The 14,864-nt window shown below is 44.3% G+C and overlaps 1 protein-coding gene across 1 annotated transcript in view; it reads left to right on the top strand.

Moving 5' to 3' along the window:
* Xdh (xanthine dehydrogenase) overlaps positions 1 to 14,864 on the top strand; it is a 55,634-nt gene that overhangs the window by 22,047 nt on the left and 18,723 nt on the right. Inside the window, exons 13-21 of the mRNA XM_090337205.1 lie at positions 1,604 to 1,713; positions 4,299 to 4,483; positions 5,615 to 5,778; positions 6,676 to 6,791; positions 8,412 to 8,581; positions 10,916 to 11,039; positions 12,753 to 12,872; positions 13,593 to 13,689; positions 14,503 to 14,627. Coding sequence (XP_090193331.1) covers positions 1,604 to 1,713; positions 4,299 to 4,483; positions 5,615 to 5,778; positions 6,676 to 6,791; positions 8,412 to 8,581; positions 10,916 to 11,039; positions 12,753 to 12,872; positions 13,593 to 13,689; positions 14,503 to 14,627 — 1,211 coding nt within the window. The remainder of the gene's footprint in view (positions 1 to 1,603; positions 1,714 to 4,298; positions 4,484 to 5,614; positions 5,779 to 6,675; positions 6,792 to 8,411; positions 8,582 to 10,915; positions 11,040 to 12,752; positions 12,873 to 13,592; positions 13,690 to 14,502; positions 14,628 to 14,864) is intronic.

Genomic DNA, 14,864 nt, shown 5'->3' on the forward strand with positions numbered 1-14,864 from the left:
ACAGGACAGTTGGTCTCCCCTCCCTTCCCCTGTCTCTCCTGCCCCCTCTCTTCTCCTTCCTCCTCTCCCCTCAAATGCTCCCCAAATGCAGTAGTCAGTAATGTCTTATCTTATCCACACCCAGCTGATTTATTATGTTTTTGTAATCATCTTCCTTCCTTTTTCTTTCCTCTCTTCATCTCCCTTTCCTTTCCCCCCTGCTCCTTTTTTTCACCTCTTCCCCCATTCCATTCTCTCCTTTCCCTTTCCTCACCCTCATTCTTTCTTCTCCTAGGTGACACTAGAGTTAAAATTCAGGAGAGGCTAGCATTCTACCACTTGAGCCACACTCGGAATCCTTTGCACTTGTTATCTTTTTAAATAGGGTCTTAGCTTCTCCCTAGGCTGGCATAAATTGTTACCCGTCTATGTACAGATCCCATATAGCTGAGATGACAGGTGCATGCCACCATGCCCCGCTTTCTATCAGTTGGAAGGGGGAATCTCACACACTTTTCACTTAGATGGGTCTCAAGCCACGATTCTCCTGATCTCCATTAGTCAGGTAGCCCTGGAGTAGAATTATAGGTATGTGTCACTACGAAGCCTTTAATTAGATGATGCATAGTAGGACTAGCACCTAGATGCTTTGCTTAGGAGTAGCTAGAGCCAGAATGCAGCTGCTTACCACAGTGATTGTTGGCTTATAAGGAATCTGGGACCATTTGTTAAATAATGTCATTTACTAAACAAAAGTAAGTTACATAAACACAATTAAATCAATCACCTTGAAGACAAAGGTTAACAAATATTCCAAATTCATTCTTTCTTACCTATTTTATGTCATGGTGACAATCATCCAGGATCTCGAATTCAGTCGTTTCATTTGTGTCTGCCTGGTAGCAGGGCTCTTCAATGCTGTGCCCCTGTGCATCGCTGCCTAGTGGCAGGGCTCCCAGGACAGCTTCTGGGTCTAATAATTTACAAGGAGGATTTGACATGTGGTTGTTCTCGCAGCTGTGAGCTCCAGAGCCCTCTCCCAGGGGGCCCACACAGGCTGAATTCCTCTAGCATGCATTTGTACAATATATATGAAGTCTCCTCTTTAGAGCACACTAGCTAGAGACTCGGTGCCCAAGTTTTTCTTGGGAGATGGCAGCTGTATTTGGCTGCTACAGGGCATGCTGATATGCAGAAGGAAAGCAGGTATTCCCAGCATAGTGGGCCATTCCTCTCATTGTACACTGGGGACATTCTGAAATCTACATTCCTAGATGTTCACCAAAGGTCTGTCCTTATAAACTATCCTCAGAGGACAATAGTCAGGGCTGTTGTACAGCTTGGCTGCTCTGGTCCAACTTCCCCTTCAGTGATGTCACATCGGTGGCTTGAAATTGGTATAGGGAGTATGTATATCATTGGATGGCCTTTTCCACCTCAAAGAGCAAGGTGCTAGACTTCCACCAGCACACCACTGCTTATGGACCTCAGATGGAGGATTTGGCCCTAATGTGCCAGCTGTTTCATTTGCCTGTCTGTGGAGACCCAGTGCTACTGGTGGACTGTCCTTGCATCTGACATGGCCCCTCTCTCACGTGGCCTTCTTCATCCTGTCTCCCTACAGGCACAAAGAGAACTGTTCGAATGGACCACACTTTCTTTCCTGGCTACAGAAGGACCCTGCTCAGTCCGGAGGAGATCCTGCTGTCCATAGAGATCCCCTACAGCAGGGAGGTGAGGTAGTAGGAGTTGGTCCAGGCTTTGCTCCAATTTTTCCCATTGCTGGGCTTCAGACCAAGCTCTAAGAGTCTGTTTTATGACCAACTCGCGCGTCTCTCAACTTGAACATTGGTCCTGGACTTTGATGAACTAACCTATGTTCTCTGGAAAATGAGAGTTTGCAGGGGTGTGTGGGGGCATGCACTATGAAGCTAGCCAGCTAGACACAGATTCCCAAGGGAGTCACTTACCATTTTGAACCCCAGTGTACTCATCCACAAAGTGGGCACTATATGCCTGTTGTTTAAGTTATCTTGAGGACCAGACATACAGAACTTCAGCAGGTTGCTGGCCCATGTCTGGAAGCCAGGGTAGAGCATCTGCTAGTAGCTAAAGAAACATTCCCAAGAACACATGCAGCTGTTTTAGGGTCAAGGGTACTCTTTTCTTCCTCAGTGAAGAGTGTAGGCCCTGCCTCACTGCCTTTGAGCTGGACTCACATATTGACCCTGACCTCGATGGGATATTGGCTCACTGACCTAGCTCTGGGCTGAAACTGTCAGATTTCGACATCATGAGCAGCTAGTGTGGTCTGATGGGGAAATCTGGGCACCTCTGGCTGCCTTGCTCCTATTCCTCAGGGTCCGGTCTGGCTCAGCCTGCTGAGGTTCTCTCTGTCTTCAGCTGCTACCAATTCAGGACAAGTCCACAATGAGCCTTTTAGAAAAGTATGGTGTGAGAGGCTGGCAGCAGCTGTTTCCTCAGGGAAGGCCGGGGGGCTGACTCCACTCATGCCTAGCTTTTGTGTGTGTGGTGCTTATGCCCTTGGTGATTTTGACCTTCCTTCATGGGAATGCTAATTCAATCACAGCAATTATGTGCCTGAGGTGATTTCTTAATGGTTTCCAAACTTGTCTTTGTAGATTGTTTTGAGCAGTGATTCCCAGGGTTTTAAATTTCACAGATCACTGATTTTTCTTTTAATTATAAATAGGGAAAGGTGGGAGGAAACAAGTTTAATAGACTCAGTTTTAATTTTACCAGCGATGGACATTAATAGAGAAATCTGGCATAAAAGAAAGAAGATTTTAGAGCCCTAATTGCAGAGGTTTCTCAAGAAAGCAGGTTATTACCTGGGAATTGCCAGCTGGTGGCATCAGTGAAAATGCCATGAGGATGGGTTTGGCATTGGGAGTGAGCATTTGAAACCTGTGCTCCAGGGTCAAGTTCAAGTGCTGGCCTCAGTGTCCCAGGACCCTGATGTTACCAGAAATCTTAGCTGGCTTACTCAGCAGGAGGGGGCTCCATGCCTCTGTCAGAGTAAAAGACACATGTAATAATAATCACAGTGTCCAGAACCAGGGTGAGTGCAGAACTCAGGAACAATCTGACACAGAAGGGCCAGTCAGTGGCTGAGCAAGCATGTGACTCTCACTGTCCTCTCCCCAGAGACAGGCTCAGGCTCAGGCTCAGGGCAGACACAGGCCCAAAGCACAAAGGCAGCCATGATCTCACAGTGGGGCCGACTCTCAGGAAGCAAGCTTTCTTAATACCTTTTTTTTTTTGCTAGTCTTGGGCCTTGCACTCAGGGCCTGAGCACTGTCCTTGGATTTTCTCAAGGCTAGAGCTCTACCCTTGAGCCACAGCACCATTTCCAGTTTTTTTCCTATGTATGTGGTACTGAGAAATCGAACCTGGATCTTTGCTCATGCTAGATAAGCACTGTACCACTAGGCCAAACTCCCAGCCCAAGGAAGCAAGCTTTCTTAAATTCACCGAGAGGGACAAGCTGGAGGCCTCCCAGTGTGTGCCATCTTCCTGTCACCACTTCACACTGCCTGGCCAAATATCTCACTGTGAGCTCTGGAGAGGCTGAGCTGGCTCTGACAGTGGGGCCTGGGGAGGGTCTGTGGCAGCCGTCCTGAGGGTGTCCTGCATTCGTTTGGCTGCTTGCTCTGTGGAGACCAGCTGCCCCACCCCCCCAATTCAGCTTTCCTAGAAAAGAAATCCAGACCCTTTCCTCCTTCTAGTGCTTCAACCTGAGCTTCCCAAATGCTGTCTTCAGTTATATCTTGTCTTCGATTCCAAAACAGCAATGTTTGTATCACCTTCCTTTCCTTCTCGTTCCTCTCTTTATCTCTCTTCCCCTCTACTCCCTGCTGCTTTTTGCCCTCTCTTCCTCTCTCTCCTCCCCGTTTCCTTCTTTCCCTTCTCCTCTTCATATTCCTCCACTTACTTCATGTTCACGTCAACTCATCTCACTTCACCTTTCCTCCCCTTATCTTCCTTTCCTCCGCTCCCCGTTTCTCCTCTCCTCATATTTCTTCACTTCATCTCTTCATTTGCACTCATCTTACTTCACCTTTCCTTCTTTTCTCTTCCTTCCCTCCTCTCCCCTTCCTTCCGCTGTTCTCCCTTCCTCTCTCCTGCCTGCCGTTCCTGTCTCCGTATTTCTTCACCTGATCTCCTCTTCGTTTTCACGCACTTCGCCTCACCTTTCCTCGCCTCCTCTCCTCTCCCCCACAGTCTGTGTTTCAGGCGGTCCATTGACAGCATTTGCAAGACAAGGTGAGGAACAGCTTTTCCCTGTTCTTTTCCAGGGTGAGTTTTTCTCTGCATTCAAGCAGGCCTCCCGGAGAGAGGATGACATTGCCAAGGTGACCAGTGGCATGAGAGTCCTGTTCAAGCCAGGGACCACAGAGGTGCAGGAGCTGTCCCTCTGCTATGGGGGAATGGCCGACAGAACCATCTCAGCCCTCAAGACCACGCCAAAGCAGGTGTCCAAGTAAGAGATGACACAAAATGAACCGCCACTGACACCACCACAGTGGCTACTGGAGTATTGCCGTGCTGCTAATACGCCCTGTTGCTGCTGCTTCACTATTGCAAATGGTGCTATGGAAGGGGAGGGTGAGGTGAAGTCATTAATACTTCTTCTAGGTTTACATTAATAGCATTACTGCTGCTACTACGCTTACTTCCCTTGTTGCTACCCCCAGATGTATTTCTATGACTGCAGCTGTTGCCATGATTAGCATAACATAGGCAGCAGTGGTATCCCTGTATTACTGTGGCTACATCCTAGTATTTGTAGTTACTGCTACTATTCTGCTGCCACTCTTGCTGCTATTAATTCTATTAGTAGTAGTTTTGCAGTGTCTATGGATTCTACTCTTGCTAATAGTGTTATTAGTCTTGGTTCCGCTGATATTATTGCTTCTTGTATTATTATGATTATTCCTGCTTCTTCTGCCGTTGGGCCTATTACTCCCCCTCCTCTTACTATTCCACACAGGTAGCATTGTTACTGCTGTTGCTAGTGCCATGGCTGATACTACAACTAACAGCACAATAGTGGCACTATTTTCACTGCTAATACCATATGGCTATTAGAGCTATATTACTATACAGGTATTACTGTAGCTGTACTACTATGTGGCTATTACTTGTTGCTACTATTAGCATAGCTACCATATGATGGCAGTTTTGCCAAGGAAAGCACTGGCATTTCTCTGGGAAACCCTCCAAAACCCACATAGGATGGATAAAGCTTACTTGAAATTTGGTTCCCTGGCTCCACTATTACAAATTCCTTAATCTCCCTGGGCGTCAATTTGTTTTCAGTGACATGGAAGTCACAAGTCACATAAAGCACTTAGGACATTGCCTCCCACCGTGTAAGGATGTCACGAGTTTAAGTGTGACTATTTTATGATGGTTAACATTGCCTGCACTTGTGAAGCTAGGGAAATGGTGCCTCAAGGAAGTTGAGCAGCTTGCATACAGTCATCTGGCTCTGAGATGCCATTTTGGAAAGGATGTTTGCTTGAGCCAGAGGCCTTGAGCACCTTGCCTTGCCCATGCTGGCTGTGTGGGAAGGGGTGTGTCCCACAGCCCACTGTCCCCCGTCTGGCAGGTTCTGGAACGAGGAGCTGCTGCAGGAGGTGTGTGCAGGCCTGGCAGAGGAGCTGCACTTGGCTCCTGATGCGCCTGGCGGCATGGTGGAGTTCCGGCGCACCCTCACCCTCAGCTTCTTCTTCAAGTTCTACCTGACGGTGCTTCAGAAGCTGGGCAGCGAGTGTCCCACAGACGTGAGTGCGGGCTGGGGAGCTGCACGCATGAGAGGAAACACGTACAACATGCAGAAGTGTGTTTTTCAAAAAGCTTAAAGTTATCCCTACCCTCCCTATTGCTAATGTTCCTATTTAGTCCTCTGTCTTTCTCCTACGTTGATCTGTCTAGCTGTCAACTATAGGGTTTGTCTGCCCCATCTCTGTGTCTGTCTGTCCTTCCATCCATTGACTAATATGCCTATCATTTTACCATCATTTGGTCTAGATCTATCATTTCTTTTTGCCAGTACTGGCTCGATCTCAGGAGCTAAGTGCTGTCTTTAGGCCTTTTCCTCAAGTTTATAGCTCTACCACTTGAGCCACAGCACCACTTCCGGCTTTTCTATGTATGTGGTACCAAGGAATCGAAGCCGGGTCTTCATGCATGCTAGGCAAGCACTCTACCACTAGGCTAAACTCCTGGGCCCTGGATCTATCATTTTTTAAAACAGATTTGGGATGGTGAATTTCATGCTTACTTTAGCTGAGATTTTCTTATGAGCATCTTTCATATCAAATAATACTACCTAGAGAACTAACTGAGAAGGACAAGAATAACTTTTTCAGGAAGGCTAGTAGAAGGAAATGTCCATCAAAGAGAGAGGGAGACGGGGGGGGGGAACATCAGGGAAGAGGGGACATGTCATTAGCAGGAAAGAATGTGACCCAGTCAGTATACTCACAGGGTCTGGAGATGGAGATGAGATGTACAGTTATTAAATGCAAAGCTCTCACAGCCTATGTTGAGATATTGAGAGGTACTGCCAGTGTTCAAGAGGCAATAAAGTGATTGGACAAGGGGAACACTTACTTGTCACTTTTATCACCTGGGGATTCCACAGGAGAGCTCCATGCTACAATATAGCCATGACCATCTCTGTTGTCTCACCTCTGCAGAACTGTGGCACTCTGGACCCCACCTTCGCTAGTGCCACCCTGCTCTTCCAGAAAGATCCTCCAGCCAACGTCCAGCTCTTCCAAGTGAGTACACATGATAGAGACTACAATTCGGGCCATTACAGACACAACAGATTATAAGTGGCTTATCATTGGTGGGTGACTATCTCGTCATAGATGCATGAAGCTCCTTATTCTGTGCATAAATATCTAGTACTGGGTAAGAGGATTGCACTGATGTCAGTGTAGCTGTTTCTCCCTTCTTAGCCTAAATATCTCTTTTAGAATTATATCTTATTTTTATAAAGAAAAAGTTCTTTCCATTTTATCTTTCCTTGTACTTCTGTGGGACTAATGTCCAAATACACAGACATACAGGTACATGCACACATACTCATGCATGCACACATGCATACTCTCTCTTTCTCTCTCTCTCTCTCTCTCTCTCTCTCTCTCTCTTTCTCTCTCCTATCAGCTGCAACTTCTGGAGAAGAACCAGGTAGAGTCAACAACCTTTTTCTGTAATCATTCTGTTTTGTGGACCAGTGTCTGTTACTACCCCTCAGTTCTGTCTTTGTAGTCGAAACAAGTGAAGGCAATCTATGAGCTACTCAGGAGGCTGAGATCTGAGGATCAAGATTTGAAGCTAGTCTGGATAGGAAACTCCATGAGATTCTTATATCCAATGAAGCACCCCCCCTCCACCTAGAATCTCTAAAAGCAGAGCTGTGACTCAAGTAGTAGAGTGCTAGCCTTGAGCAAAAATTCTCAAGGACAATGCTCAGGTTCTGAGTTCAAGCATGAGGACCAGTACCAAAGCAAACAAAATAAACAAAGACAGAAACCAAACAATGACCAAGATTTGGCCCAAAGGCTACAAATGGTTGGCCCATATGTTTGGAATATATGGTGTAGGGCATGAGCTCTGGGACATGACATCCTAGATTTGAATCCAAATCTGGTCATTTTTGTAGTTGTGTACCTTTGGACAAATTTTATACCTTGCTGTGCCTCATGGATAAGTTCATTAGATCCACCTTTACATATGAATAAGAATCAATGTTTCATAGGACAGTTGAGGAGTAAAATCCTCGACATGTGTGCATTGTTTATGGATAGCTACTAAATAGAAGGAGTAGGAAGATCTGTCTGAAATTGGCCAGGGGAAAGTTAGAGTCCCTATCTGAAAAATAAACCAAAAATGAAAGAATTGAGGCTATGGCTTCAATGATTTGATGCTTGTCTGAAGCTCTGAGTTCAATCTCTTGTACCACACACACACAGAAATAAAGTGGTTCTATAGTCCTTAGAACATAGTGAATGCTTAATAAATATTAGATATCCTGTTACTTTGAAAAACAAATGAAAATGACTTCATCACAAAATTAATATATCTTCGAACATTTTGGAAAATACAAAAAAGCATAAAGGATGAAGTTAAAAATCATCCCAAATCCCAAATCCATGGGAAAATCATTATATTTTTGTTTACATCTATCTTCCTATGTATATATTATGTATGCATATATTAGGGTATACTTTTATACAGAATTAGAACCAGTAAACCCACAAATGCAGAATGTTCTATGTTGATTCTTTTTTTTTAATGTCTCGGGTTAACATTCTTGTCTTTTTTTATCTGAATTCCTCAAAAGTCTGTTTTAATGGTTGTAGCCTCCCTTATAAGGTATCATGTTGTTCCAGGAGGTGCCCAAGGATCAGCCTGAGGAGGACATGGTGGGCCGGCCCCTGCCCCATCTGGCTGCAGACATGCAGGCCTCTGGTGAGGCCATATACTGTGATGACATCCCTCGCTATAGCAATGAGCTATTTGTCCGGCTGGTCACCAGCACCCGAGCCCATGCCAAGATTATGTGAGTATAGCCGCTGATGGTGGTCAAGCCTGATCGCACACCCTGCCAGGTGCTAGAGTCACAATGATAACAAGGTTCCTCCAGGACGTCCTAGAGAGTGAGAGAGGAAACTATCCCAAACCACCATGGGAAAGAGGCAAGAGATCGGGACTCCATGGTATTCTCTAATGGTCCACTGATGGTTGGGTGCCACTGGAGAAGTGTGGAGTTTAGTATATCTCACAACCTAGTTTTAAGCATTTTACATATAGTAGTGGATTCACATTTTGGACTGAAGATCTCAGCTAGTCTAAGTCTCAATCAGAGAGTTAGGACTAGGTTGGATCACCTGTTCCTCCATGCCAATTAAAGAGACAAGCACCGGTTGAGGGAGGGGATTAAATTGAACAGAGCCACATGGGGAATACAAAAGGGGTTCGGCTGTAACTGAGACTGCACTTGGGATACTGACATAAGTTTTAGACTGAAGTATGAGAGGAGTTAGGGGAAAGGAAGGAGAGCCACACAGTTAAGCATTTCTAGTCACAGGGGTCCTGTGGCAGACTGCACAGGTGGTCTGGCATTTCATTGTCTGAGGATGGGCCAGATGGGGTTACTGACAGGTGGTCAGGTTCTTCTTGGATTCCAAGATGGCCACAAAGTGATTGTTATTACATTAGGAAGTTCTGGTCAAAGATCCCAGGGTGCTGGGATGTCGTTATGCTGGAATATCTGATAGCAGGTGGCATCTGGCCACAAAAAAAAGAAGGCATTCTCTAGCAGAGGGGCAGTTTCACCTTTTGTCACAAGATGCTTATCTATTAATCCTGCCCTTCCAGGAATCCCAAAGTGACAGTGATAATGGAAAGACTTAGGTAAATGTAAAGGTTAAAGAGGCAGAGAGGGACAAAATGGAGTTCTAGGCCAGTGTCCAGGCCCTCTTTCAGCAGCTCATTTATTCCTTCCAGCAACCCCAGAGGCAGTTCTATTATTATGTCTCCATTCCAGCCGAGGAAACTAAGTCACAGGCCAAGAAGTCACTTTCCCCAGGCTAAGTGGTAGTGTCCAAGACTGAAGCTAAGTTTGAGTCACTGGCCTCCGGATGTTCAAGCTAGAGACTTGAGTTTCAAAGCTGGTGGGTATTCCCCACAAAACCACCATGGAATAGAGCAACCAGAAAAAGCCCTGGCTCAGGCCCTGGCACTTCTTACTGAGTTTTTCTTTTTTCACTTCTGCTTAAGGTCTGGCTTCAGACTCTGGGAATGACAAGCGAGACACAGATAAAATCAATCAGATATTTTAACATTTTTCCAGGACTGTGAAAAAATGTGTCCGAGTTGAATTGTTTGCCAGCTACAGGGCACATTGTTTTCCTTTTATTCTTGTTTTGAGTCCTGGTTGACAGTACTATAGCTACACAGCCTCCACCCAGCCATGTGTGGGTGGGTGTAGGAGGGTAGGATGGAAATGTGTAGTTTTCATAGTCTCATCACACATGGAAGATGTGTAATTGGGCAGAAGCCAAAATGTCTGGTATCTTCACAACTAAACCCCAGATCTACTTCCAGCGGTGTTGTTTTTAGGCTGAGTGACTTTGGACAAGCTACCTAACTCCCTCTGAGCTAGGGTTTTCCCACATGTAAAATAGAGACAATTGTAAATACTTTCAGGCTTTTTTTGGGTGAGGATTAAATAAAAGATGGTTTCTTGGGGGCAATTTCTGGATCTTTCCCTGAGATTCAGGGACTCCCATGGGAAATATAGGGGGGACAGGGATTCAGTTCATAATTTAGGCTGTTATGATTGATAACCTCTTCAGTCATTCTCCTTTTGAGTCTTGTATCGCCAACTTTTGCCTAGGATACCCAGCTACAGTGGAATAGCAAGCCAGCTTTCTCTCTGGGAGAGAAAGCCAGCTATGTGCAGATGTTCAGCGTCACTGGAACAGCAACATAGCAAAAGCCCCTACTGAATGTGCTGATTCTGTGTGGGAAATCACTGGTGAGGTAGAGTTTAGCCAGAGCTCTCCAGAGAAAATGATGCTCACTAGTATGTGGCTTCTTTGTATGGGTAGACCAGATAGCATATTGTATAAGGTCTATGGAGGTGAGAGCTAGCTTATTCATTTTCATAGCCCTATAGCATGGTACAATGATTGACACCTGACAGGCATTTAGTTGGCATAGGCAGAAGAGAACAGAATTGAATTAGGACCTAATAGAAAAGAAGATAGAGAAGGAGGAGGATGGATGGAAACTTAGTTTAATAAGGGCAGGCCATCCAATCCACCTGCTCTAGCTGAATCTCCTGCTTCAGGTTTGCCCACCTGGCCTCTCACACAGCTCATTTTTGCAGGTCCATAGACACTTCAGAAGCTAAGAAGGTGCCTGGGTTTGTGTGCTTCATCTCAGCTGCTGATGTTCCCGGGAGTAATGTAACTGGAATTTGTAATGATGAGACAGTCTTTGCGGAAGATAAGGTAAATGGATTTGTCATCCCAAGTAAATGGGATGACAATGAGTGCTCATTGTTCCACATCCCTAATCTTGAAAGATTACACATTTGCAAATATTGTGGCCATCATCCACTTGGCCAATGTGTAAGATGATCCATAAAGGGACAGAATGTTACTTGTTTATTTAATTGATGATTACTGTTAGTACAAAGTAGGACAATTCAATGCAAAAATGACAGGAAAAAAAGGCTAGTGATTGTATTTGAGTTAACAATTGTATTCCTGGTGTATAACATTAAGCTTCTTTATTGAAAGAAATTAAGAATGTATTAAAGGCACTTCAAAAAGAGATCAAAAACTACTATGAATGTGTATTTATAACCTAGTTGTATGAAAGTCCATCTATTGATTTCAATTACATGAAATTCTGCCAACAATTTCCAGCCATTAAGACAGTTGCTATAAAATCCTTACATCTTGCTGGTAAGGTTCCCCAAGGGTCCTTGTATAATTCTTATATAGATCAATTGTTGCAAATGAGGCATGAGTGAGAGCTGCTATGGGGTAAGTTCATCTTATTGTTGTAAAGATGAGGGAAAGCTACAAAAAAAGAACAGAATGACTCTATAAGGAATGCATCTGGTAGAAAATCAACTAATTTTTGAACTTCAAGAGCCCCCAGGAGAGTCAATAAAATTTATTTGGGTCTTAAGAGATAATTATCAGACTTATATGCTAAGCATTGGCTGATATCATTAGAAACCTTGGGTCCCAAAGTGATACATTTTTGTTTACATATTAGGGATATAAGATTAAAATCATCCATGAAGGATATCCATTATGTTTTTATGTAACTGAATTATAAAAAGAAACAGCAATTACTATTCTATAAACTAATATATATATCATATGCGGGTCATCATAACCCACATTTTTTATTGCCAGTCCTGAGCTTAAGCTCAGGGCCTGAGCACTGTCCTTGGGCTTTCTCAAGGCTAGAGCTCTACCGCTTGAGCCACAATATCACTTCTGGCCTTTTCTATGTATGTGGTACTGAGGAATCGAACCCGGGTCTCCATGTATGCTAGGCAAGCACTCTACCACTAGGCCAAACTCCAGGCCCCAGAACCCAAATTTGTAAACTACTGCTTTGGGGTAACTAGATGAAAGTATGACACATGATGTGGCCTTCAAAGAACTTTAGGTATAACTCTGGGAAGGAGCATATGAAAGATAGTGGTGTGATAAAATGATGCTAAAACTGAGTCAAATCCTAGGACCTGTAATCAGACCATTAGAGCCTGGCTTTCCCAGTCTCCAGTTCTTCATATGAAGACATTCGGTGTTAGAACACAATTGACAAACACACTTTCTGGTTCCACAGCTCCCATTTTGCTTATGGCAGATAGGTGTAACCAATGTCTATATTCCATCTTGTGTAGTTTCTTGCGTAACTACCAGAATTAAAATGTCAGACCTGGTCATTTGAGATGAAATCACTGAGACTAGTCATCTCTATATCCTGTACTTACCCCTCTCCCTTTTTCTAAGCATTTATTAAGAGCCATGAAAGCTCAGTCAGTAGGTTAAAGAAATGAAAAGGCCCTAGGACATTCCTAAAATTAGAGGATTGATTGTAGGGACAGACACTTCCTTGGCCCTTGTGAACCATCCATAAATGACTGCTTCATGAAGAGCTTTTAGTTATGCCCTTTGACAGCCTGTCTCCTCTCCTAGGTTACTTGTATGGGGCATGTCATTGGTGCTGTGGTCACAGACACCCCAGAACATGCACAGAGAGCTGCTCAAGGGGTGAAAATCACCTATGAAGATCTGCCAGCCATTATCACAATTGAGGTAAGTGGGAACTGGCTCTTGTATAGAGGAGCGAGCTCCGAAGGCACATTGATTAGCACCTCCACAGCAGATGGGAACAATGAGTGGGGATTTGACTACAGATGGTCCCCAATGTACTCCAGTTCTATTTAAATGAGTTTTTTGGTTTTTCAAGTTTGCAGTGGTGCAAAAGCCTACTGAACAGCTATTTTGTTTTGTTGCTCACTTTCAGTTTGCTATTCAGTAAGTTACACAATACATTCCACTCTATTTTAAAGGAGGGTTTGTGTTTGATGATTAGGCTAAGCTATCATGTTCAGCAGGTTGGGCATGAGTTAAATACATTTGAACTTATGGTATTTGCAACATATGGCAGATTTGTCAGGATGTAATCTCAGCACAAATAAAGAACACCTGTAAGTATATTTTAGAATTTCTACCATGTCTTAGAGTTAAGTTCATAAACAGCTTAACTGAGCTTTTCTTCCCCCCCAAATGTTGGCTTCAGTTCATTCCTTCTGGGATTCTTTGTGCTTTGTTTTGAGCATTTCCCAGTGATTCATCTACAGATGCAGAAATGGGAGTCATGTTTCTCTGGGTTACAACAGAGAACGTCAAGTCATAAACTCCTACAGAGTCCTATATGAGGAGTGAAGCAACAAATTAAATTGCCCTTCACTTCCCTTATCACTGTCTTCCTCTCTCTGAACACCACATCACTGGTTTCCTTTTGATCCCCAGGATGCTATAAAAAACAACTCCTTTTATAATCCTGAGCTGAAGATCGAGAAAGGAGACCTCAAGAAAGGATTTTCTGAAGCAGACAATGTTGTCTCAGGTACATCTGTGCCAGGTGGTGGCATTGACTCCGTTGATCAATGAAATTCAGAACATACTTGGGCAGCCTTGGAGGCAGAGAAGGAATTGACAAACATTTGCCAACAGAAGATTCTTCTGACATTTATAACAAAACAGTGGGTGGCTAGCTGGGTTGGAGCCACTCTTCTGCCCACGGGCTGAACGTACTTATACAGTCCTAAAAAGATTATGTGCAGTGTTTTCTGACTTGGGAAAGAAAGGAAGAAAATGGCTGAACTGTGGCTGATTTGGGGTCTGTCGAGCCTTTAACCACACAGACTCTTTGGCTGAAGTTGTTTCTTGCCCATCCTCTACTGGCTTTCTTTTCTGTTTGTCCTCCCCAGTCTCCTCTGTTCTGTCCCTGAGAAAATACGTCCACTGCTCTCAGCCCAGGACAAGGTTGCCAATAAGCATCATTTTAACACTGTTTCTTTGGCATTGCTAAAGTCACTAGCAAGCCAGCTAACTCCACTGAGTCTGATTGCTTTAGTTTTGGAAGAAGATCTGTTTTTAGCTTTTAAATCATATCAGTTGATTTCGCCCTTTCCTTTTCTAAAGTTTCATGGTAGTTTTAGAAAGACATAATGTCCACTAGCTGAAGTGAGAAGACTTGGTACCTGTTGTTTCAGGGCCATTCCAGTTTCTTTGTTGAGGGAAAGACCAAAGATGGTATATGACAACCAAATAGTTATAACATTGTCCCTTTTGCACCACAGTCAGGGAGCCCAGAGGTTCACAGGTGCGTGAACAGGCAGCTCACTAGCTCACAGTAGGGCTCTCATTGCTTCCCCAGGAGAGTTGTACATTGGTGGCCAAGAGCACTTCTACCTGGAGACTCACTGTACCATCGCTGTCCCAAAAGGCGAATCAGGGGAGATGGAACTTTTTGTGAGCACACAGAACACCATGAAGACCCAGGTAGGTGACCTTGGATTAACTCACTCAGAGTATAGGGGATATGACTAGAGTGTCCCTAGAAGACCCAGGAGAGCAGAGTGTAAATGAGAAGATGAAACTCTGGGCTGACCATGGAAGGGAGTTGGGCATAGTGGACATGGCGCCAGACTCTGTCACCAGGGAGATGATATCATTGAACTTGTTCCTTAATATTTTCCTGCTTCTGTTTTCTCATCTGTTAAATGGAGTCTAGCAGGG

The sequence above is a fragment of the Megascapheus bottae genome, chromosome 7 (genome assembly GCF_031878675.1).
Source record: "Megascapheus bottae isolate mThoBot1 chromosome 7, mThoBot2.hap1, whole genome shotgun sequence".
Lineage (NCBI taxonomy): Eukaryota > Metazoa > Chordata > Mammalia > Rodentia > Geomyidae > Megascapheus > Megascapheus bottae.